This window comes from Bubalus bubalis, chromosome 15 (assembly GCF_019923935.1).
Source record: "Bubalus bubalis isolate 160015118507 breed Murrah chromosome 15, NDDB_SH_1, whole genome shotgun sequence".
In the NCBI taxonomy this organism is placed as follows: Eukaryota; Metazoa; Chordata; class Mammalia; order Artiodactyla; family Bovidae; genus Bubalus; species Bubalus bubalis.
The window spans coordinates 25,791,648-25,817,897 of record NC_059171.1 but is presented as its reverse complement, the minus strand read 5'-3'; the positions used below and the strand labels follow the sequence as shown (position 1 = coordinate 25,817,897).

The 26,250-nt window shown below is 41.4% G+C and overlaps 1 protein-coding gene across 11 annotated transcripts in view; it reads left to right on the top strand.

Moving 5' to 3' along the window:
- The first annotated feature begins 1,069 nt into the window (after positions 1-1,069).
- Positions 1,070-26,250, top strand: part of RSPO2 (R-spondin 2) — a 173,409-nt gene continuing 148,228 nt past the window's right edge. For 2 of the 11 annotated variants that reach the window (XM_044928615.2, XM_044928612.2), the window contains exons 1-2: positions 1,388-1,894; positions 2,278-2,533. In XM_044928615.2, coding sequence (XP_044784550.2) covers positions 2,440-2,533 — 94 coding nt within the window. In that variant the 5' untranslated portion in view covers positions 1,388-1,894; positions 2,278-2,439. Of the gene's footprint in view, positions 1,908-1,934; positions 2,172-2,277; positions 2,534-26,250 lie in introns of those variants that run through there. The other 9 variants (XM_025265177.3, XM_044928619.2, XM_044928616.2 and 6 more) reach the window with 8 other exon arrangements.

Below are 26,250 nucleotides of genomic sequence, written 5' to 3'. Positions count from 1 at the left end.
AATTTGGTGTGTGTATTTGTGAGTCTGTGGAAGAAATGGTATTTATGATGCTTAGGGGGTAGTCACTGCAATATCATGCCAAATACCAGGCCACTCCCTAAACTGAAATGTTTCCAATCACTTCCAAATTCTGTGAAAAAATCAAAGGTTCTGAAAGCTAAGAAACAAATCCTCTCTAGCCATTATGTGCATAACTCTGTTTGTGCCCTATGGGCCAATCTCAGGGGCTGAATTTTCTTATCTGGGAAATGGGACCAGGGACTTCAACTCAGATGACTTGGATGTTCTCAGACATACATAAAATGAATAACACTAAAATTCGTAGTCACATAAATGCTGCTATATAAATAGTAATGTCTATAAAAATAGTTACGGATAGGTATTAATGGGACAATTAATAATTGTGCTATTTTAATAGCCTTATTGTTTCTATATGATTGTTTCAAATCTCCAAACTTCTGAACATCTTAAACTGAAGGCATAGAGAAATTCAAATGGTACAAAATGCTAGCATAATAATATGGTACTTGTGGTCATATTTGCAAACATTCCTAAACCCCTGGTTAGCAGTATAAATTCTTATCTTTTGCCTAGGCAGTAAATTCATTCCTACAGTAATGACTTCAGAACCTAAGATTTCACCAGAATGAAATCTAATAGCATCAAGAGTATGTAGCACTTCGTTAAACAGAGTATTCCCTAAACTCAAGGCACCTAAAAGTTCAATTAAGGAGACTGCGAGGGTGGGGAAGGGAGGAGGATTATGAATAAGAAGTGTTTCAGTAAGACCTGAACTTCTCTTTGAAGAAGCAAGGCCCTAATTTCTAGAATACTGCAAGCAAGGGATCAAAGGTTTTTGGAAGTTTTTCTGGAGGAGACACAAAGTCAAGAAAGACTTCTAAGGGTAAGCAAAGGATTGGAACACCCCTTTCCCTCCCTAAACCGAGGACGCGTTTTAGATTCAGCTGTGCTAAGACATCTTCCTATAAAACAAAGCCAAGGCGTAAATGTAAGAGTATCAGAGGTGTGGCATCTTTCGGGCTGAGGCTCAAGTTTAAACTCCGCTTTAGAAACAGCAGTCCCGGCTCAGAGCTCGGAAAGGAAGGTCTAGGAGAAGCCATCAGTCGGGTCTTCCCGCAGGAAGGTCGGCGCTGAGGTTGGAACCGGCCCTAGAGCACCAGAGCAGACGCCCTGGGGGTGAAGACAGCTGGGCTGTAGGGCTGGCACAGCCTAGGGGTACGCCTCCATCTCATCCACTCTTCAGTTTAGCTCCCTACTCCAGGAAAGCGCAGAGGGGTCTCGCCTGGGGGTAGGCTCTCTGGAGGCTGTCAGCGCTCTTTAGGACCTCAGGGAAACCCGAGAGATTCTGGCTTTAGGACCCAGGAACGCCAAGGCAGCCCTGACTTAGTTGCCTTGGACCACAGCACCACCTACTTATAGAAGCATCCCAAGCCTGGGCCCGGCTGCATCTCCATCGGAAAGTGCGCTCGCCATCCCTTCGCCCTCCCAGGAGCGTTCTGTCTCCCACAGCTTGAAAGAGAGAAATCTTAGCTGAAAAGTGGCTGTGGAGAGAGCTCTGGAAACCGCACAATTGGATACGGATCCAGAGAGTGAGAGCGGGCGTGCCCCTCGCCTGAGGATTGCACTCACCGGCGGGGACGCAGCATCCCAGAGGCTGTGGTCCCGCCCGCCCAGCCGCGCTCCTGCTAGGCGCAGTCAGTCCGGAGGAACCTCCGCGCGCTTCGAACCCACCGCGGCCGCCCGCACCCCAGAGCTGCCACGCGCTCCCTGCGGGTCTCGGCAAACTTTTCCCCAGCCCACGTGCTAGCGAGGTGTCTCGCTTCGCGATCCCGGGATGGAGCGCCGCGCCTAGGCACGCCGCGCAGCCTGAGACGTGAGTGCTCATGGTAGGCGACCCGCGCCCGCCACCGTGGCCACAGCGCCTGGGTACCCCACTGCTGGGCCAGAGGATCTAAGAGCGCGCCTTTAACCCTGCACCCTCGGGGACCGTGGAGGTCTTTTCCCGAAGCGCCCGCGCAACGTCCCTTCCCCGGGGTCGCAGCCTGTAGGTCCGCAGAGGTTGCTAATTCACTGATTGTAATCACCTTGCTCTCCAAGTTGCCTGCAGCTGTGCGCTCCGGGTTAAGCCGCTCCGCGGCTCGCGCCAGGCAGTGAGTTCGCTTTCCCCCCTCCCTTCCCTTCTTAAATTGGGACGCGTGAAAAGGCAGCTGCCTCCCTGGGCCTCTCTCCACCCGGCTTTTCCTCCTCGTCTCGCAGGTTCAAGGCGGAGAGATGCCGAACTGACCCGCGCGGCCCCCCTGGCTAGTGGAGGCTCCCCCCTCGGCGTCTTCCCCAGCAGCGCCGTCTGCGCCGGCTCCTCGGATGAGCCCTCCAGTTTCCCTACTTTGAGAGGCGTCTCTCCCCCGCCCGACCGCCCAGATGCAGTTTCGTCTTTTCTCCTTTGCCCTCATCATCCTGAACTGTATGGATTACAGCCACTGCCAAGGCAATCGATGGAGACGCAGTAAGAGAGGTGGGTTCTACTCTGCCGGAGCCGCGTGGGGTCGGGGGCGCCGGCGGCGGCACTCGCCCCCGGGCTCAGGTGGGCAGGGCCGTGCTCTCCACCCGGCCTTTGGGCTCCTCACTTTCCGGGCCCCGGGGCGCTGCCGAGAGCTCGGTCTTTTCTGTCCTCAGGAGGCACGGCGAGCCGGGTGAGCCGGGCTTCCTGCGGGCGCTCCGGGCTGAGAGGTGCGGTCCGCACCCACGTTAGCTGTCGAGCTTCTACTTCTGAACTCTTCTCTTTAGGTCTTTTTTTTTTTTTTTTTAATCTGGCATCCTTTTTTTTCCTTGTTGTTTTTTGTCTTTTTCTCTTTTTAGTCCTCTCAACTATCTCCCCTGCTCTCATTTTTCTCTACCCTCGCCACCCACGTGCGCCCCAAACCCTGTCCCCAGATGGTTTTCGACCGGCCTACCTACAACTGTGTGTATGTGTGTCTGTGCTGTGTCTGTGTCTGCGCGCGCGCGTGGGCCAGAAAGCACGAGCGAGAGGGCTGGGGAGGGGTACCAAGTTGTCGTGGAGGATCTGCATTTCCAGGAAAAGAGCAATACTGTCTTCCTCTGGACCTTAAGACGAGGTGGAAGGACTCACTGAACTTGGTACACTGAACAGCAGCTCGTGCGCAGGTTGTTTTGGGGGGAACGCTCGCTGGCAGAATGATACTTTGGGGACAGGCCCGAGTTTGCCCTCTGCGTTTACTTCCCTCACAAGCAGCTATTTCTGAGGTTCCTGGCCTCGGTGACACTCACTTGTGGCTTTTTAGCCGCCCCTCCCTCTCCATCACATGTGTGCGCTGCCGGAAGGCCAGTGGAAGCCTCCAGAAAGGTTTCAGAGAGCTAGCTTCCCCGAAGATTTAGTGCGCCCGTGTTTGAGTCCTGCTGCGGCTGCAGCTAATCTAACTTCATTTTAGGGGAAGGGCCGCTAAACACAATGAAGTCTCCTGAAGGATTTAAACACAAACCACAACACTCCCACCGCCAACACACACGCTCACCTTGCACTACTGCCTCGCGGAAGGTGGACAGCAGCTCCCCAGAGTTTATCCATCTTGGTCTAGCAATTTGGACTTCTGCGCAGTTAGAATTTGTCCTGAGGTTGACAGATTTGGATTTTTCTGGGATGTGAACGTCTTGCTCGACCTGTGATGTGGGTTGTTTCTGACTCGTTTTATGGAATCTCCAGTCCTGCATCCAGATTTTGGAGAGAGCTTTTTGCGCCTTTATTTTTTCAAAGCTTTTTAGGACGTCGTTAAGCTGTTCTCACCTAAACGCGGGGCTGGTTGGTCTCTCATTTCTGACATTTCGAAAATGCTTATCTTCACAAGTTTTTCTGAATAAATACATTAGGGAGGAATTTCTTCCCAGAGGCTGTGAAAGTTTAATATTGTTATGTCTTGCAAAAGTCCCTTTCCATCTGCTTCACCTTCCTTTTCCTTTCTCCACCCCAGTATTTTCTTTCCAGGTATCACTTGGTAGAGCTGGCAGGTTTTGATTACACTGTGGTCAAAGTGTTTGGAGAGGTTCCCCCCACCCTCCTCCTTATAAATAGAGGTTACAGCCTATTTAATTGAAAAGACTAACATTCAACATACAGAAAGAGCTAAAACCCCTTGCCAAATTCTTGTTTATTAAATGACTTGCTAATTCAGCGATGTCTTTCTGATCCGCACTGCTTGTTGTATTGTGGTTGAATGGGGAGGAATCGAGCTTGTTGCTCTAGTAGAACTTAACACATAGATGCTGTTTGGTGGAGCATGGCTTTACAGCACCCCTGCGGCCAGAAGCGATACTGCATGCTTTTATTTGCAGTGCCATCTCCAAAGTTCTGCCTATGCCTCCTTAAGTGTCTGATGCAAAACCTATTTGTTTCAAAGCTGCTTTAGCAAAATCTCAAGGCAATTACTGCTACATCCCCAAGTGCTGACCTTTAGAAACCCAATTCTAAACTGTGCAACTTTTGCCACTGTAGTAACTTTTGCCAGACAAACCTTTCAATTTAATAAACTTCAAATGCTTTCAAACTACATATAAACTAGTAAGGTTGTTAAGGAAAAAAAAAAAAAATCAAAGTGTGTGTGTTTCCCTTAACAGATGTCCCTTCCCAAACCTCAAGCTGCTGGCTAAAATAACTTCGGTCCTTAAAAGTGACCACACTATCTGTGCCAACAAAAGGCATACTGTGTTTTTAATTAAAAGTGGAACTACTTAAAGGGCTGGCTAGACAGTGTAGGGTGATAGTAGCTTTTCTGCTTTGCAAGAAAGCTTAAGGATTGCATTGTGAGAGTATTGAAATGAATAGAGATCTAACTCAGGTTGTGTGAATTGTCCCTCTTCACAGGCTTAAGCTGGTTTTAATTGATCTCATGTCCGCTGATTGATCATACACCAATTGTTGCGCATACCAAACAATTGGCTTTCCCAAAGGAGATTGATTTAAATTAGTTCCTTGGTGAATGCTTGAGTACTAGCCAAATCATGTCAGTAGTGACAGTTGACATGCTAGAGCCTGTTGTGGTACCAACATTTCCCCTTTTCCCTTTGTTTTGGATGGTGGCAGTTAAGTATTACTTTGTAGGAAGAAAAGTGATTAGTACCGTAAAAAAAAGGTGCTCTGGCTTAGAAGACCAGTTATTTTCTTGACTTTGTGCTGTGATGTCGGCAGCAGTGATATCAGGATTGGTTAGGCTAATGCCTGGGATCTGATTCTTTTCCTTTTTTTCATATTCCATCTGCAAATAATCAAACCTTCACTGTGGAGCATTCTCAGAACTCCTTTGGCATTATGTTTAGTCTGCTCTATGATCTCAGATGCTCTATAATATCATTTTCTTAATGAAATAAAATTCTTGGCAGAGATCAGATAATTTAGTCAGTTAAAATCAATTGCATCCAGTGTAGAATAGAGAGCAAATATATCATTTAACTCTATGCTTTATTTCAAAATATGGCCAGAGGATTAGAGACTAGAATATCAGATAAAACTTAAGGGGAGACCATCATAAACAACGCTAGCCACCTACGAGTCTTTTGTCTGCTTATTTAGAAAACAACCAGACAATAGAAATGCATTTGATAGTGACTGCTGGGGCCTGGCAGCAATATATTTGAAAGTAAGGCACAAACACAATAGTGTGGATGGATTTCTTATAGAGGGGAGACACATGCCAATGTTTTGAAAAGCTGATTGACAACTTGTGTTTTGTCTATGTGGTAACAGTCATAACTCATTGGCCCTCTCACTCTCCAGTCCCTTTTGAAAATATAGTCATTATTAGCTACTGTTAACCCCTATAGCCTGAATCTGTCTTGGGCCGCTTATGATTTATTTGCATGGTAAACTGGGTTATTCAATTTGTTTTATTTGGGGAGTTGGTTGTAAGTCACATTTCAGGCTGAATTACTGAAAAGTGGATAGATATCATGACTTTATTATGGTATTCCTAGGACTTCTTGAGTTTAGTATGTAGTGATTTCATTTTATATATCTTTTGTCCCAGTGATTTTTACCAGTCACAAATTTACCAGGGATTTATGAAGACTGCTTCATGAAACTCTTAAAAGCAGCAAGGCTCCCAGACATGTAATTGTGTTTCTGGTGGTCTGATGGTAGGGGGCGCGATATGACAAGTGTTTCCTGCTATAGGCTTTTCCCTACTGAAGCTTCAGCTTCTCCCTCCATAACTGCGCATTTTCCTATGATTAGACTTGGCTTCTTCCATGAAACAAATGTTTATCACAAATAGTGTGGTATGTTTCTGGCAACTTTGGTTAAAAAAAAAAAAAAGACTCATGCTTTCTCTTAAAACTTGTAGCGCTGAATTAATTTGTATTTTTAAAAATTGAATGAAAAGATGTGGAGATATTTGCAAGTTTCACAAGTACTTTTAATGATAGCTTATTTCTCACAGTATTCTTTGAAAATAAAAATGGCACATGGAACATATTAACCTACTCTTAAAAGCTTCAAAATACATTTTGTATGCTTGCTTTTTTAAGTTCCAGAGTGTTTCAGAAAAGCTCGGTGTGATGTTTAACTTTGTAGCATAAATACATTCTTTCTTTTCTTCTGTTGTTAATGGGCTTTTCTTTCAACATAATTCTGAGTTTTTCTGGCTAGTATCTTACCAATGCACAGAGGTTAGAAAGTTGCCATGTCCCAACCAACATCTTACTCTGCTCCTGAAATTTGGAAGTGATTAAGAATAGGTGACATTTCGTCAGGCCTCCACTTAATTCTGGCTTTGTTAACTGTTTATAAATTCAGCCTGGGTAGAATCCAATGTTTGCAGAAATCACAAGTTGGAAATGACACTTCTAATTTCTTAATGAACAGCCGCCTCTTGATTTATTCGGAGACTAACTGGCCAGTTTATAGATTGTCCCGGCCACTTTTTATTCCTTTTCTCCCAACTGACTGCCGTTTGAACCACTTTTTTTTTTTTTTTTTTCCTGGAAATAAGCACTTTTACACCTCACAAGTTCAGGAAATAGATGACGGACAAATCATTCGACATAATACTTCAGAACCACCCTGCTAAAAGGAGGTAGTAAGCTCAAAATATTCTTTTTTCAAAATGTTGTGATGTTCGTTCCCCTCCCCCTCCATTATCTGCCACAGTCAAGGACTGACCATTAGATAAAGAGTGTTGCGTGTCATATTGGTAAGTTTTCACATTTTGAGCTGGAATGCATATGGAAGGCACTAATTAATAAAGTACATAATATATAATCATATATGATAGGGAAGGCATATCTATTACATGCTTATACGTGTGTGTATATGTAGGTGTGTGTGGAGGGGGGACAGTATGACCATGGATGGTTGGCTTTTTGTAACTAAAAAGGGCTTTTGCTCATCTTTCCCGTTTTTCATCTTGTTCTCAGGAGCAGGACACGGGTCAGAGGAAAGCTGTAGGTGAGGGGTTGAGGACTAGGAGAGGGAATGGGTAAGGACACAGTGTTCTTACTCTTTCCAAGGCCCACCCCTCCCCGTCTTTCTCGCCTCTAGGACCTTTCTGTATGAGTAGCCCTCTTTTCAAGCATGCTGCTATCCCTCTTGTCCTGAAATTTCCTTCTTTCTCATATTTCTTTCCAGTCTTTTGCTTCACTTCAGCCCTTCTCTTGTCTTGCCTTATGATCCTCTTTCATTCACTCACTCTGCAATCTGTCACAACCTGGCTTCTTCCTCTGTTTTATGGGAAGGATTTTCTTAGTGGTCATCCATGCTCAATACTCGCCTCAACGCCAACCCCGCCTATGTTGTTCCGGTCCTCCCGTCACTAGGATGATCACTCCTTTCCAAGGTTTTTTTTTTTTTTTTAGTGACACGGCACTCTAGTTTTGCCTCCCATATTCTGTGCATTTTCCTTCTTTGGTCTCCTTATTCACAGTCGTAATATGCTAGTATTTCCTTACTTATCTTCTTTCCCTTGGAGGATTTTATCCATCCCTGTATGCTCAACTGCTTTTTCCATGTAAAGTCCTTGAGCTCTATCCCCCATTTTTTTGAGCTTCAGGTTATATTACTTTCTGATTTCCCAGCTACTGCCATATGGATAGATACTTCACACACCCTCATATGTAGATAGATTCCATTCCGTGCACACTAAGCTTGACAACACATTCCCTCTTCTATGCTCTCTCCCAAATATGTTCCTCTGCTTGTGTTCCTTTTTCCTGTTCACGGGTTTCTGTGTGTCAAGGCTGGAAGCCTCACTACAGTCTTTGGCTTGCCTGTTGTCTCTGTTATTGGTTTATTCAGTCTTGGTAGGAGGCATCAGAAATGTTGCTTGTATCTACCCCACACTTTCCATCCCCAAAGGTATTTCCTAGTTCAGATTCTCATTCACTCCTCATCTCTCATCATCCACTTCCTCCTCACTCCATCCTTGACAATGCTGCCACACTGAATTTTTCTCAATGTGATCCACAGATCTGAGCATGTTACTTCTTTGCTAATAAACCTCAAACCTCCCAGGTCTCCATATTGACCTAAGAATAAGTCCCAGCTTCTTTCACTTTACATTCAAGGGTGCTCCACCATCTGATCGCAGCCTTTTTCTAATCTTCCACCACCATGAAAGTACTGTATGCTCTAGCTATACTAAATTATTTCATTTTCAACCATACCATTATATGTTCATGCTTTTGTGTTGTTGAGCATGCGGTGGTGCCCAGCTAAATAAAATGTCATTGCCTCTGTGAAGCCTTCCTGGAATTTTCCCTAAAAGCTTGCTTAACTTTTCATGCTACTCCTAAAAGACTCTCATTTTACCTTTATTCTGGTTACTTTGCCATATGTGCCATCTTTTCTATATATTGAGCTCCTCTAGGGCAGAACATTCATCTTCAGTTCAGTTCAGTCGCTCAGTCGTGTCCGACTCTTTGCAACCCCATGAATCGCAGCACGCCAGGCCTCCCTGTCCATCACCAACTCCTGGAGTTCACTGAGACTCACGTCCATCGAGTCAGTGATGTCATCCAGCCATCTCATCCTCTGTTGTCCCCTTCTCCTCCTGACCCCAATCCCTCCCAGCATCAGAGTCTTTTCCAATGAGTCAACTCTTCACATGAGGTGATTTTGGAGCCCCCAAAAATAAAGTCTGACACTGTTTCCACTGTTTCCCCATCTATTTCCCATGAAGTGATGGGACCAGATGCCATGATCTTAGTTTTCTGAACGTTGAGCTTTAAGCCAACTTTTTCACTCTCCTCTTTCACTTTCATCAAGAGGCTTTTTAGTTCCTCTTCACTTTCTGCCATACGGGTGGTGTCATACTTCTCAAACCAGGCCAAATAGAGTGCTTCCTCCACAAGTTGTGCCTGAACAAAACATCATTGAGATTTTGTTGTTTGCTCTTAAAATAATGCTAAAGACTTAATGAGAAATGTTTTTCTTTTTTGGGGGGTCAGCTTCCACCTTTTTGTTTTGTCTTGGGTATAGCTGATTAACAGTGATGTGATAGTTTCCGGTGAACAGTGAAGGGACTCAGTCGTACATATACATGTATCCATTCTCCCCCGACTCCCCACCGTCCAGGCTGCCACACGACACTGAGCAGAGTTACCTGTGCTTTACAGTAGGTCCTTGTTGGTTATCCATTGAAAGTATAGCCGTGTGTACGTGTCCATCCCAGACTCCCTAACTGTCCCTTCCCCCAAGAAACTATACCTTTGTTCTCTAAGTCTGTGAATCTCTCTTTGTTTTATAAGTTAATTTGTGTCATTTCTTCTTAGATTCCACATATCAGGGGTTTCATGCAATGTATCTCCTTCTCTGTCTGACTATTTTACTCAGTATGACAATCTCTAGGTCCATCCATGTTGCTGCAAATGGCATTAGAAATGTTTTTTCTTTTAAATTCAAAGTTCTTTGCACATAGTTGAAGTTTGAATGAATAATTAGATAATAGATATAATTTCAATATTTACTGTTCTTCTTTAGAGTTTAAAGATAAGCAGTGCTGACATATGACAGCATCCCCAGTCTGGCCTTATTCTGAAGCCTCTGATGGTCCTCAGCATTTCACAGAATACATGAGTGCCCTTGTGTGTTCTCCTATATCTGTTTATTATGTGGATGATAGAGGATGAGTTGGGGCAAGGGAGGGGAAACCGGGAGTAACCTGTATCTAAAGGTACTTCTAGAAAAACAAAAAAACAAATAAAAAAATTAGAAATAAATAAAAATACTTCTAAAGAAAGGGCCAAAAGGGATTTTCATTTCCAAACTCTTTGTCTGTATGAATAATTATTTAGACCAAAAAGAAAGTAGTTTTTATCTTCTTAAAAGGCAATCACATTAATAACATAAATTAGTGCAGGCAGACATTCAATCTTATATTTATGACTTTAGACTAATATAGCTATGTAGACATATCTATGAGAGACAGATGTGTGTGTGTGCGTGTGTGTGTGTGTGTGTGTGTGTGTGTATTACAACAAGTTTTGGTGTAGATGCGAATAGACTACGTAGTTTTTGTCCAGTGCCTACCAGGAGAACAGAGACATTTTGCTGCCTTTTGAAGGAAGTGAGACTGGCTTGACTGAAGAAGAAGCTGAGGTGCTTACTGAAATGTGTTATTTAAAAAAATCAATAGTTAAGTGAAAGAGAGCTAGAACTAGAACCCAGCCCTCCTGAACTCACTGACTTTTCCTGAACAAAGTACACTTTCAACATAAGCATTCATTTTAAAAAAAGAAATCACCTTTAAAATCATTCAGATATTCTTTAGATCCAGAGTTTCACTGAACCTCAGAACTTGCTGCAACTCAATAATGCTAACATAACTGGTGTTAAGGAACTTAAGGCTGAGGGGGTGAAATAACTGAGGTTTAGGACCGTAAAAGACCCTGATGCTGGGAAAGATTGAAAACAGGAGGAGAAGGGGACAACAGAGGATGAGATGGTTGGATGGCATCACCTATTCAATGGACAGGAGTTTGAGCAAGCTCCAGGAGATAGTAAAGGACAGGGAGGCCTGGTGTGCTGCAGTCCATGAGGTCGAAAAGAGTCAGACATGACTGAACTGACTGACTGAAGATTATAGTGTGATCTGGTAAAAGCTTGCATGCTTGTGTTGCTAATTTTTTAAATCATCATTCTTGAATATGAATTATAGGAACTTTAATTTCGGGTACTCTAGTAGCCAGAACCGGAGAAGGCAATGGCACCCCACTCCAGTACTCTTTCCTGGAAAATCCCATGGGCGGAGGAGCCTGGTAGGCTGCAGTCCATGGGGTCACTAAGAGTTGGACACCACTGAACGACTTCACTTTCACTTTTCACTGTCATGCGTTGGAGAAGGAAATGGCAACCCACTCCAGTGTTCTAGCCTGGAGAATCCCAGGGACGGGGGAGCCTGGTGGGCTGCTGTCTATGGGGTCGCACAGAGTCGGACACAACTGAAGCAACTTAGCAGCAGCAGCAGTAGCCAGAACAATTACGTACGTGTCTCTGAGGGTGTGCTTGTGCATTTGTATATAAATATGTGTGTTGTAGGTGTGTGTGTATGTGTATATGTATATAATATATACATATAGTTTATACATACACATTTATATCATGAAACCATCATATGATCAGAATAGCCAATCAAGGTTAGAGGAAAGCTAGTAAGTATTATTTTTACTCTTAAATGTTAAGCAACTATAATTCTAGGTAGTTCTTCACCTTATCTAGTCATTTTGGGGAAAACCTTTACAATTAAAGCCATTTGATTTTTTCGTTACCTGCTGAAATATACTAAAAGCACTTATAAAACAACTGGCTCTGTACATTTCTTTTGAGCAAAGCTTCTTGGGGTCCAGAGATGGGGCCAGGGATTTTGTGAGTCTTCAAATATTTTCTTTCTTTCCTTCTTTCTTTTTTTTTTTGAGTGTAAAGAGAGATTCTAGAGCTTTCATTGCAGTCTTAAAGTGGCCATGGTTATCTTTCCTTAAAGAAGTTAAGAAGCATTGGTTAAAGAAATAGAAGTAGACAGTATTAACGAGCATGATGCCCGTTGGCTGCTTCAGATTCACATAGACATTTGTTTCCTAAAAGTTTATTTTCAGTGTGTGGGTTTCCAGCCATTTGCCATGTGTGTACTTCATAATATGAGGACACATTGGAAACACTACCTCAAGACTTATTTCAGTAAGTAATTACTTGGCTAATAATCCCTTTCTCAAAGGCAATAGTTGTTATATTGTCTCTATTCCCTAAAAAGTTTATAAAAGTACAAAATAAACAAAATAAGGGGCTCTGTTAAAACTTCTCGTATGGTCTAATTTTTATCTCGTTAACTAAACAGTAATATAAAGTTTTAGAAATCAGTGTTGCAATTTTCCAGCTGACGATGTGCAGTGCTGGCATTGATGGGATTTGTATGTATCACGCTGCCAGTTCACAGACCGGTCAGAACCAGGCAGAGCACTCTTGACTTCTGACCAAGCATGCTTTTACTAGATTTTTGCTGCTGGGTCACCACACTTAGAATTTTCCTACTCTGATGGCCTTGGTCTCTTAACCTATCTATGGATTCAGCGATCCAACCAGCCACCAGCTTTTAAAATAGACCGATAGAGGGCGCACTTTGCATTCTTTTCCTCGTGCTTTGTTCTAGGAAGTTCTGTAGGTTTTGTACTTGCCTTGCTCTCTCTGTCCAGTAGGTTCAGGTGGCAAACCTGTGCTACAATTTCCAGTAAGACTGCTGCTGTGAATAACTTGACTTCCTCATGGAGAGGAAGGGAAAAAGAATCATAAAGAGAGCTTTCAGTTTTACTGAAATGTCTGGTTTTGGTCCCTAGAGTCCTTATGACAAGACCTTCTCACCAAAAGGCAAACTTAACCAACCTCACAATTTTAATGACTGTGAGGCAGATATTAAGCCTAGATAGAGATTGTGTTAACCTGGAAGTGCATTACAGCTTCTGTAGCTACTTTGGAAAACATTAGTTTTTATTTTTTTAAGAAGAAGGTTTACCATAAGCTACAATCCTAAAAGTGTAAGCAGCTGGTAAAATTTGGAGTTGACCAAACGACTTCAAGTTAATACTTCTCAACTGTTTGTCAAATTCTGTAGTCTTTATGTAGAGACCCATTTCATTCAACAGATCTCTCACGTTGTAACCCTTTGAAAATGGTAAAAATTGTCTGACCTTATCTTGAAAATCCAAAGTTTAATTTTTTTTCGGTTCTCTTTCCCCTTCATGTAATAAAGTCTGATAGAGAACTTAATTCTGTCCCCTTGTTGCTGGTCACCTTCCATTTGTATTTTTTCTTTTTGTAATCTATTTCATTTTGTAATGCCTTTTTCTTGTAGTCAAAAGCTAGCTTTTGAAATTCCTTGGCAGCCCAGTTGTTAGGGCTAGGAGACTAATTTGAAAAACCAAATGTTGTTTGATAGTGGACAGCGGTGGTTCCCAGAATCGTGATTAGTGGGTTGAGGTTAGTTTGGCTGCGGAGCATGGGCAGCTATTCACACCACTCCCGGTGGTCAGTAAGTCATGTAGTGACTGATGTGATTCTTGAAAGATTTCTCTGTCCCCTCTTTAAATAATACTATCCTGAAAATTGATCTAGGGCTGAGCAATTGTCCCTTGAAAATCGATTGTTTAAAGTTATGAATTTTGTGCGATTTAATCGTTCTTACGTAGAAGTGAAAGTAACTAGTTCTTCGCAGCTGCTGTGGGTGATCTCAGTGTGATTTTGACTCAAAAGTGACTCAACGTAAATAACTGTTCTAAAGGCTTTGGCAAGCTTGGAGTCGTCATCTTTTTTGTTGTTGTTGTTGAATTCTGAGGGAGTTCTGAAGAAATGGGAGAGCCTGGACCTAGAGAGAGGAGGAAAGAGCAGAAATAGGATCAGTTCTTTCCAGGACTTGAGACGTGTCATGTAGAGGCTTTATCAGAGCCTTCCTGCAAAGTGTGTTTCAATCCATTACCACTCTGTCAAATGTAATTTAAATAAAAGGATGTGATTCATTCTTTTGGGACTCAGGCAAAATGAAGGAGGCTCACAGGGAGGAAGAGTATGGGTTATATTTAAGAAACTATCCATTCATGTAAAAGACCCCTTCTTGATGCCCTGAGTCATTGGAAATGGCCCTTCTCCAACAGTAGAGCATATCTTTAAAGGGTGTTGTCAAAACAGTGGCTGTACTGAGCGTAGAGAAATGTTGGAGGGCCACTCACACTGTAAGAGCTATGGTGAGCACACTTGTAATGCATCTGATGTCTAAGAGGTGTGTATAGAAATTCGTGCTGGCAATTATTTGGATTCAAATTATTATAAGACCTAACTCTGTCCTTCCTAAATAGAGGACACTAAACAAAATTCTTTAGATTCTGCATCTCATTCCTCTGAGTTATGATTCTAAGTTTCAATGATAAATATCATCCATGTTGAAGTTTAATCTGAATTCTCAAAAAGCAAAAGATATTTCTCAATCGGTACATGACCATGATGTCAGTTTTGAGAACATTTCATTGTAAGACAGTCAGATTTCAATGCAGCTATAACCAGCATGGGTTTTACCATACCAATACTTTGCTTTCTTTAATGGGGTGACTAGACTGGAAGATAAAGAAGCATTTGACAAACAATTTATTAATCATACTACTTTGCACTTATGAAAGCATACTAGGCTTAAAAATTCTTTTGGAACACAGAAATGCATGCTTATGCAATATTAAGATTATGTTACTTGAATTACATTAGACAGAGTGGTGAGTAATGGGTTGATACACACTCTGTTACAATAAAGGACCTCTCTTCAGTCTTGTTTGGAACACTATTTTCTTAATGATTTGGTTGAATACAGATGACATGTCAACCACAGTTTTGCATAATATGAAGTTGAAGAGGACATTAAATGTTGGTTGGTTATAAAAAGATCCTGATGGCTGGGAATAATAGCAGGAGGAACTTATGAATAAAATCTTTAAAAAGTTAGTGAATTTGACTCCATCAGGTCTCAGTTGTAGTACTCGAGATCTTCAGTTTTTAGTTGTGGCATGCAGGATCTCAACTTAGGTTCAGCAGGTGGGATCTAGTTCTCTGAGAAGGGGATCGAATCTGGGCCCCCTGCATTGGGAACGCAGAGTCTTAGCCACTGGACCACCAAGGGAGTCCCTGAATGAAATCTGAACAAGAAAAATACAGAGTTTAGATCTTAAGTTGAAGACATCGACTATGGAAGAAAAGGATGTGGGAGAGACGGGGTTATCGTTCATTTTTGACTGATCCTGAGGTGACAGAGGCATATAGTAATGATATAGTTGCAAAAACGAGTCGGTTGCATTAAGAGAAATGTTTACCTACATTAAAGAATGAGGTAGGTGGAGGTCCTCAGCCCTCACCAATGTCCTTCTCTAGATGTCACCACTTTCAGAATTGGCAGCACACGTTATAATACTGCATCGATTTCCTAGGGCTCCTGTAGCAAACTACCACAAACTAGGTAACTTAAAAAGCAAAAATTAATTTTCTTACAGTTCTAGAAGCTAGAAGCACAGTATTAAGGTGTCATCAGGTCTATGCCCACTTTGAGACTACCGGGGAGGACACTTCCTTGCCTCTTCTAGCTTCTGGGAGCCTTAGATATATTCCTTAGTTTGCGGTGGCCTAACTCCAATCACCTCCTTCATCTTCACAAGGCTGTCATCCCTCTGTGTTTGGTTTCTCATCTCTTCTTACAACAATACCATTTATGTTGGAGGATACCCCATATTCTCTTAATTACAGCCGCAAAGATAATATTTCAAAAGAAACTCACATTCATGGGTACTGAGGTATATGGCTTCAGCATATATTTTAGCGAGTACCACACAACCAATAGGTCCTAAACTGTGTCAGACCTTTTAGGTTCTTTAAATCCTCATTTTCAAAACTCTGAAATAAGTATTATTAATTGTACCATAACAAGAGTATTAAAAGATAAAGTATTGGCAATAGAGGTATAATATTAATAACTAGAGTTGAGACCACTGTATGTAGACTGTGTACTACGTATAAAGCGTGATATTAATGACACCTCTGGACTTGTGCACACAGTGGCCCTGGGTGTGGGGATGCTTTAGACATGGTTTATAAGTGTATAGGTTTTGAAATGGGACCCGCAAATTCCTTTTTGCCGCTAAAATTCCATGAAATTGCATAAATCCATCTGAGTGTGTTGATTTACATTTTCAAATAAATACATGAATCAAGTTGACTTCTTGTTCAGCTAAAACTGAGAAAGAACGTGAAAGGTCGCTCAGTTGTGTCTGACTCTTTGTGACTCCATGGACTGTAGCCTACCAGGCTCCTCCATCCATGGGATTCTCCAGGCAAGAATACTGGAGTGGGTTGTCATTTCCTTCTCCAGGGGGTCTTCCCAACCGAGGGATTGAACCCAGGTCTCCTGCATTGCACAGAGATGTTTTCCCTCTGAGCCACCAGGGAAGCCAAAAAACCCCTGAGAATTCTCAACTGCCTTCTTTTTGAAATTTACAGAACTCCAGGAGCTGTTAGCCTCCTTTATGAAGTAATGTTTTCAATTACTCAAATATCAACATGGTCAACATGCTTTTGGTATTAGGGGTATCTTAAATTAGTTCCCTCTGATTTTGAGTAGTATCTGATATTGGCACTACCTGGGAGCTTCCCAGGTGGTACTAGTGGTAAAGAACCTGCCTGCCAATGTGAGGAGCCTGGTAGGTTACAGTCCATGGAGCTGCAAAGAGTGGGACATGACTGAGCAACTGAGCCCACACACGGGAGCTGCATCTGTTCATACTTGTGTGCTCTAGATAAAGGGCTAGAAGGAACATACTTAAATGTTCTCACGTTTTGAATGTGATAAGTTTTAAACATACACAAAAGCAGAGAGGGTGGCATAATGACTGCCTGTTACCCAGGTTGAACAAACATTGAGATTTCATCACACTGGTTTCATCTATTCTTCATATCCTTAAGTTTTTATTGCTATATGTTATAAAGCAAATCTTAGATATTACACCGTTTTATCTTATTTCTGAATGCATTTCTTACAAATACGAACATTTTCTTAGCAAACCATGATGTTATTAACGTACGTGACTAAATTTCTTATTCCTTGGTAACACCTCGTAATCAGTATGTCATCAGGCTTCATCAGTTGGCCCAGCAATGTCGTTATACAGCTGATATGCATGAATCGGCATTGACAGAACACCCACTCACTGTACTCGGTATGTTCCTCAAGTTCCTTTGATTCTAGAGCAGTACTTTCTTCCCACTTAGTTTTCCATATCACTGACTTACCGAAAAGATCAGATCTGTTTTCTACAGAATAGCTGACATTTCGAATTTTTCCTTTTGCTCCCTTGTGGGGGTAATTTTACATCCTCTATCTGCCATGTTTTTGTAGTCTAGAAGTTCTCCTTCAAGGTTTAATTACAGTCAGGCTCAACTCTTTTGACTAGAATGCTTGCAGCTGCTGCTGTGGACCTCGTATTATAATATGTCAGGAAGCACACAACATCCCATGCTTAGTGAGGCTAAGGTTAACCAGTAGCTTCATGTGGTAACAGCCTGATTCTTCCATACTGAGCTTCCTATTAACTTTTCATGTAATAGTTTCTCCCATTGATCTTTGTGTGAATTATCAATTACTTTAGGGGTTGTAAAATGGCTTTTTTGTTTTCTACTTTTATTCCTTCCACAATTATTACGTGAAATTCAATAGAAAGAACTGTTCCTTTTCAACCATAGTTATTTTGTTAATTATGAAACAGTTCTTAGAGCAGGCAGTACTTAATTCTTCCTCTTTAATTGCAGAGTAATGTTCAGAGTAAGGAGTCGATGCATGTTTGACTGGCCAATGGGTCAGCTTTGATTTGTGTCGAGCCATGGCCTGTCAGATGGGGGAGGTGAAGTCTTCCAGTAGTTTCTGCTTACTTGAAACATTAGGGCTGGATGACATTTAAAAAAAAAGCACCTCTTTTTTGGCTTCTGCTAACAGAAATGAAATGCAAGCCTTCTGCAAACCTGAATTCTATTAGACATCTCCTGATAATGTTCTCTGTTAACAGCTTTCAGAGAAGGTAGTGAGTGAACATACAGCAGCGTCAGCCTAATGTAATCTGACACTCATTGGGTAGAAAAACAGTACTTTGTGCTACTTAAACACTCGCTGGAAGGCTTAGGGAGGGGAGGAAGGAAAGTATTTGAGGAGATCAACTGGATATTGTAGAATAGAAGTAATGTCACCTGAGAAGGATTAAAGTTTCCTCAAAGGTTGATCTGAATGGCTGCATGCAGCTTAGAATGGGTGCCCCACACCCATCGGTGGCTAAGTTTTAGCTGTGCAGTCTTTAACTTGAAGGTATGTGAAGGAAGGATCTAGAGATTGTCTTCAGCACTTAAGTGGCAGTAAAAGTTGTAGGAAAACAATTCCTCCTACTTATCAGCTGCAGCTATTTCTTGATAATTACAGAAATCTTTCCTTTATCCATTTAAAAACCTAGCTCGTTGCTACAAATTAAGTTACCATTGGTATCATTTTTGTATTACCTGTTAAAAAATACTATAATATCTACATTTCCTAATTTTATTTAGTGAAATTGAAGATTTACTCCCACAAATGTCTATTGGGAAGAGTAGATACGAGCATGCTAAAAAGTTTTTTGAATATAAATATAAACACATTTAGAGCGTGGCTAGCAAAACAACTTGGTAGGTATGTGGTTTTCTTAGAGGTAAAGTGCCTTCACAGTGTTAAGAGAACAGAAAGTGTTATGAGCTGAAGAAGGTTATGAGCTGGTTATATTGCGAGTCAGGGAAACAGAACTGGCAAGGTGCTTCACTTCAATCTGTGTAAAGCAGGAAAAAATGAGCTATATCCACTAATTAGGGCCAGTAGTTCATGTCCCATTTTCTTCATTTGATTTGCGATTTATTTTGGTATGAAATCCCCATCTTATTGAGATATTTAGGTGTTTTGTCTTGGAAGCAAGTGGTAAAGACTTTATATTATGTTCATGTAAGTCATTCATTTAAAAACCACCAACTGCAGAGTTTATTATAGATATAATTCCAACATTAATTTATTGATGGAAATATGGAAAATAGAGAATAAAACAATAAGGAAAACAAAGCTACCAGTCATCTTTCCACTTAGCAATAATCACTGTTAACATTTTGATTTTTCTCCTTCAAGATGTTTCCTCACCTTGTACATAAATAAAAGGTTTTCAAATTTAATACATCAAGTACACAGTCATAATTATTTTAATATGTTTACTTCATAAGTCATTGTTCATCGTGACATTTTATTTATTTTTAAATTAATTAACTTTAATTGGAGGGTAATTGCTTTACAATATTATGGTGGTTTTGCCTTGCATTGACATGAATCAGCCACAGGTGTACATGTGTCCCCCATCCTGAACCCCCCTCCCGCCTTCCTCCCCACGCCATCCCTCTGGGTTGTCCCAGAGCACCGGCTTGGGGTGCCCTGCTTCATGCACTGAACTTGCACTGGTCACCTGTTTTACATATGGTAACATACATGTTTCAATACTACTCCATCATGACATTTTAAAATACATTTCCTTATAATTAGACAGTTAAACAACTTAAGTTTTCTGCGTTAGTAACACTACTGTGAACATCTTTGTCTTTTTCCACATCTTTTTTCCTTGGGAGTCATTCACAGAATGAGATATAACAATTCTTTAACCATGACATTTATCGAGCACCTACTATGTGCCAGTCACAGATCTTTGTGCTACATGTTATCTTATTTAATCCTCAAATGACCTTGGGAGGTAGGCTCTATTTTTCTCTCCATTTTACAAAGGAAGAGTTGGAGGAACAGGGGAGGAAATAATTTGCCAAAAGTTACAGCACTCACTAATCGAGCTGGCATCCATCTAGGGATTTTGACTCAGCCGTGCCCTTAACCACAAGATGGAAAGGTGAAGCTTGTGATCTTATTGCCAGTTGTTCTCCAGGATAGGATACTGATTCTTATTCTGTAGACGGGACATGGTGTGCATCCTGTCTTGAGCCTTCGATACTCTATTTTTAAAAAACATCTTGTTGGCAATACTGTAAAGCAATTATCCTTCAATTAAAAAATAATTTTAAAAAATCTTGTTGGATTATTCCTACAACTGAGAATAGAAAGAAACATCTCCCTTACTCTCAAGAAGCTCACTATTTAGAATAGATAAAACATTTTCTTTCATTCCCTCTGGAACATTATTATCCACTTAGTTGCATAAACTCTTATTTTCTTCTCAGCAATGCTTATGATTTCTTTACTCCTCTCCAGTATATTTTGAATCCTTCTTCTGTATCTTTTGCCGCTTGTTAGACTGTCACTCTTGTTATGCCACTTGCTATCACCATCTCTCTTCCGAACCACACGTATATCCTTCCAGTTCTCTCCCAGTGATCCATTCTCCACTGGCAGTCGGAGCAAGTGCTTGTAAAACAAAAGTCGGAGCATCTGATTCTGCCATAGAAATGCTTCAGTGCATTTCTGTTGTATTTGAAATAAAACCCAAATTCGACTCAGCTGGAAAGTCTATGTGTGAGCTGGTCACTTTTTATTTCTCCAGCTCTCCGTTTGTTATCTCAGTCCGGTCGGACTCTTCCTGTTTCTCAGACACCATCAACTGGTTCCTGACTCGGGCCTTGCATTTGCTGTGTACTCTGACTAACAAGTTCTTTTCTCATCCTCTTCGTGACAAATTCCTGTCCAGTGACTGTTTCTAAAGCAGCGTGGTTATCTATTTTCTGCAGTTAAACCATCAGGGCCAGGATACAGTGAGGCAAGAGGGGCACCCACAGCATGGATCCAAAGAGTGTACTTGCCTGAGACTGAGAGAGAGCGACTTTCAGTGTCTCCCGTCAGAGCCTTGCTCACCTCACTTGAGTCCCAGCCCTACTCTGTTATATCAGCTATTTATTTCTTAAACACAGTAGAATTTTCTTTGCTCCTGTGGCAGTGAACACTCCACATTCATCATTTCTATTTCTTTTGCCTCTTGGGCGTCCGTAGCTAGACTATATTTTCCAGCCTCCTTTGGAGTTGGGTGTGGCCGTGGCCTCAGTTTGTCCTGGAAAATGCGCAGAAGGGATGTTCTTCCTGCCTCTGGACTTGTTTCCCAAGCCTCCTGCCAGAGGGGCACTCTTTCTCATCTTGAGTTGGCCAACTTGGTGCAGAGGACCCAGCCCCCTTCTCTGAGCCCCCGGGGGGTGGCGGGACCACCAGGTGCATGGAGCTTAGGTCCTTGAGTGACCCCCTGTGAGCCTCTCTACTGCACATCTGCACCTGACCCCGTGTCAGCAAGAAACAAACTCCTTTTGTGTTAAAGCCACCAAGACTCTGACATTTGACACAACGTGGATGAATCTGGAGGGTATTATGCTAAGTGAAATAATCAGCCAGAGACAAAGACTGCCTGGTAGCAGTTATATGTGGAATCAAAAGAAAAATTCAGGTTCATAGGAACAGAGTACAAAAGTGGATGCCAGGGGCTGAGGGGTGGGGGAAATAGGGAGAGGTTGGTAAAGGGTTCAAACTTTCGGCTATAAGATGAATAAGACCCAGAGGGCTGGGATAGGGGAGGGGAGGGAGGCTCACAAGGAAGGGGATATATGCCTAGTTATGGATGATTTGAGTTGTACTGCAAAAACCAACACAGCATTGTAAAAAGTTTTTTAAAAGAACTAAATATGAAAAAAAAATGAAGATGTTCTAAGGGGATAATGTATAATGTGACTATAGTTGGTAACACTGTACTGTTACTGAGATTTCCTAGAACTTAAAGAGTCTCACCAAAAAAAAAAGTAAATGTGAGATGTGTAAATTAAATGTGTTAATTAACTTGATTGGGGGAATCCTTTCACACTGTATACATATATCAAAACATCACATTGTATACTTTATATTACAAATTTGTCAATTATACTTTAAGCTGGAAAAAACCAAACCAAGAAAAAGGGAGGGGCTAGCATTTCTTGTCTTAACTGATACAAGCTCCCTTACTCACACAGGAGCTTTTGAAGCATGCTCCAAATTATGGTGACCTTGTTCACATTGTATCAGTAGTACCCAGTACAGTGCTTAGGCTGTGGGTATCAAAGAAATGTTTTTTGAACAAATAAATGCAGACTATCAATAGCAGTATACAAGAAATTCAGGACAGAATGCTGAAAGGAGAATACAGATGGGAAACATCTTCTGGGTTCACAGGGGGAGGAATGGATGATGCTCTAGGAAAAGATCTCTTGGAATCTTAAACATAAGAGTCACAATTTATAAAGTGGTCCTTATATTTCTTAGTCATAGGGATTTTGGAAACTTAAATGTACAGCACAGTGTGCTCACATAAAAAGTATAAAATTTAACAACAGCTTACGATATCTAATCATTTTTACATAAACATAATTTTTATATATTACATAATTTATGTAATTTTTATATGTTTCATTTAATATAACTGGAAAATATTGAAAATTTCTTGTCTTTATTTCTTACTGATTATACCTGATGGCTCAGATGGTAAAGAATCTGCCTGCAATGCAGGAGACCTGGGTTTGATCCCTGGGTCAGGATGATCCCTGGAGAAGGGATTAGCTAGGCACTCCAGTATTCATGCCAGGAAAATCCCATGGACAGAGAAGCCTGGTGGGACACAGTCCATGGGGTCGCAAAGAGTTAGGCATGACTGAGGAGCTAACACTTTCACTTTTCCTGCCCAATATATATTTGAACTTTTGGGAATTTAAAATGCAACCGAGAAGGAATGTCTGCTTTTATTATGGATACAGGGAAATTCCTTAATGTTAAAGGTTCAGTAGATTATTTTGCTTGCCTTGTGATAAACATCAGTTTAGGGTTAGGATCTGGTGGCATTCCTTGCAGAAATGTCTATAGGCTCTGGGGAAGGGCATTGTGTTGCCTTGTACTGTTGATAATGGGAAGGATTTTTGGTCAAGATTAACGGTTTCTTTAAACCCTTTTAAGAAGAGAATGTGTTTTTATTTTCTGGGAAGTCTTGAGATTGTGGATGTGAAGGAGGACAGGTAAGAGAAGACTGATGATTGCTGCTAATGAAGTTTCCAGGCAGGCAGTGGGGATGGAAGGAGTTTTGTACCACTCGCTGTGGACACCTTTCCACCAAGAAGCCCACCCTGCGAGCCCCTGAGTACAGGATAAGCTGATGGCAGTAGATGGCTCAGGATTTATGATCCATTAGAAGATTCTGGTATAAGGCTGTGTACCAGAGTTAAGACCATTGTTTCATTGCTAAGAAGTCATGTCTGACCCTTGTGACCCCATGGACTGTAGCCTGCCAGGCTTCTTTGTCCATGGGATTCTCCAGGCAAGAATACTGAAGTGGGTTACTATTTCCTTCTCCAGGAGATCTTCCCAACCTAGGGATTGAACCTGTCTGCATTGCAGGCAAATCCTTTACTGCTGAGCCACTGGGGAAGCCCCGAATTAAGACTAGGATATATAAAATCTGAGGCTTTTATTCCTACTTTTATTCTAAAGTCACTGGTAAGTCACACTCTCCGGTGGGAATGGCTGTGAAGGTCTCTCTGCCCTACCTGAATTAGCCCTGACAACTAACTCTTCACTGCTGCTGCTGCTGCTGCTAAGTTGCTTCAGTCGTGTCCGACTCTGTGCGACCCCATAGACGGCAGCCCACCAGGCTCCCCTGTCCCTGGGATTCTCCAGGCAAGAATACTGGAGTGGGTTGCCATTTCCTTCTCCAATGCATTAAGGTGAAAAGTCAAAGTGAAGTCGCTCAGTCGTGTCCGACTCTTAGCGACCTCATAGACTGCAGCCTACCAGGCTCCTCCATCCATGGGATTTTCCAGGCAAGAGTACTGGAGTGGGGTGCCATTGCCTTCTCCTAGCTCGGCCACAAACTCTGTGTGTAAGAGACAGACCTTAAATTTACCTTTTGACCAGACATCTTGCCTATTTAAAATACAAGATTTAGACTAAATAGTCCCCAGAATCTTTTCAACAATAAAATTCATTTTTCTATCCTTCCTTTGGTCCAAATTTTTGCACTTGCAGTTCTTCCATTTCTTAATTACCTTGTAACATCAATCATATTTCATGTCTCTACCTCAGTATTGCTGTTTGTAAAGAGGAGGAAATGGGAGTTACCTAGCTGATGATTTTGTTGTAAGAATTAGAGGGTCCATGTTGAGCCACTGGCAGTAAGCAGTGACCCCTTGCTGCTGCTGGTTATGTTTCCTCCCTGCTTACTCAATGCATCTTTGCTCATATTTGCTCCCATCCTAGGTCTCTAACAAATTCTCCATTCATGGTTTTGAAAAACTCCCTGAAATGATGTCTTTTAAAAATTCATTCTAGATACTAAGAAAGAATTAATAAAATACCATTGGCTAGCTATGACCAAAAAATAAAATAATAAAAATTCATTCTAATGAATTTTCAAGGAATACATTCCTGTTGGAAGTTTGTTCAGAATCATAAGTTTAAATTTCTCAAAGGAAGGAGCTTTTTCTTTTAAACTGACAGATTTTGGTGAAGAACAGAAAATGTACATGGCTTAGAGATACCAAATGTGAGCTAAAGTGCAAAGGTCACCTTTCAAAATGTAACGAGTTCAGAGAAACTCCTTAATCTAGAACCCTAAGTCAGCATGTGGTTTATTTGCTGGCTTTCTGTATGATCTCGATACTGCTTGATCCAGTTTATATAAATAGTTTTTTCAATTTGAAAATGAGTCACATTTGAAATACTTCCCCAGCTGAAAAAGCTAAAATTTTCCTTCTTTATATTAACAGAACTTTTACTTTTTAAAAGTTATACATAAGCATGTACATTTTAACAGGTACGTTTTTTAAATTTTTTAACATTTTTTTAAAATTTTATGTACATTTCTTTAGTTTGATAAAGGTTACCAAAGAACATGGGAATGCCCAGGAAAATACTTAAAGAAAAAAAATTAAATCGACTTAACCTTGGGTGTGTATGTAATTTTAAAAACTTTTTGTTGAGACGTAATTGACATGTGAGAAGTTGTACTTGGGGAGAAGTATGTTGTGAAACCATCAAGGCCATAAAGATACACATCATCTCCCAAAGTTCCCTCCCATCTGTATCGTTATTATTATTTTGTGACAAGAGCACTTAGCATAAGATCTACCCTCTTAGTGAACTGTTAAGCATAGGATGCAGGGCTGTTAGATATAACTACTGTGCTAACGATAGGTTTCCGGAGCTTGCTGATGTGCCTGAGATTTGAATTCTTTGGAGATAGTTTAGTAGAAAACCACTGGCTTAAGAGTCAGGAGTCCTGGGTTAGAGTTCCAGTGCAGTGTCAGCTCTCACCACGACTATAGTCCTTGAATCTTTTTGGGCCTTGTGTTCAAAGACTGAATTTGAGTTCGTAAATGTTCTCCACCTTTGTCTCTAAAGACTTAACTCCCTATTAAGACTTAACTCCCTGTCTGTCTTCATTTACTGGGATAATATTCAAATTTACTTAGTTCAGCTGTTCCACTTGTCCTTTCAAAAGCTCTAATAAGGGACTTCCCAAGCACTGGGGCGGGGGAGTGGGGGGTGGCGGGGGGAGGTTGTCCTGTGGTTAAGACGTTGCTTTTCCAATGCAAGGGGTACAGGTTTGACCCTGGTCAGGAAGCTAAGATCACACATGCCTAATGGCCTAAAAAACAAAACATAAAACAGAAGCAATATTGTAACAAATTCAATAAAGACTTTAAACATGGTCCACATAAAAAAATCTTGGAAATAAAAACAAAATTTAAAAAGATATCAGACATATTAAAAACAAGTCCTGATGAGATCAGGACTCTTCTGTACCAGTCTTGAAACATTCATGCGTTTTCTCTGCATTGCTATCTAAATTGACAAGGTTTTCAGGCAACAGCTGGTAAGTATTTAAAAATTTTCTTTTAAATCATTTGACATCTCTTAGTACTCATACTTTCTGTCCAGTGAAAGAAGCCGCTTCAAAAGAAAACTTGTTTCTTTGCAGGTTTTTTTTTTTTTTTTTTCCTGCTGATGGAGCCCTTCAACCCAAATCTCAACTGGGCAGAATTTGAAGTCCTGATTTTTGCTCCCACACCCAAAACTGCTTTTGCAGTGCTCACTCTCAACTTGTTGACTGCCAGTGAGACAAGTCACAGCATCTATTGTAGTATTTAGATGAGCTTAAAAAAATCAA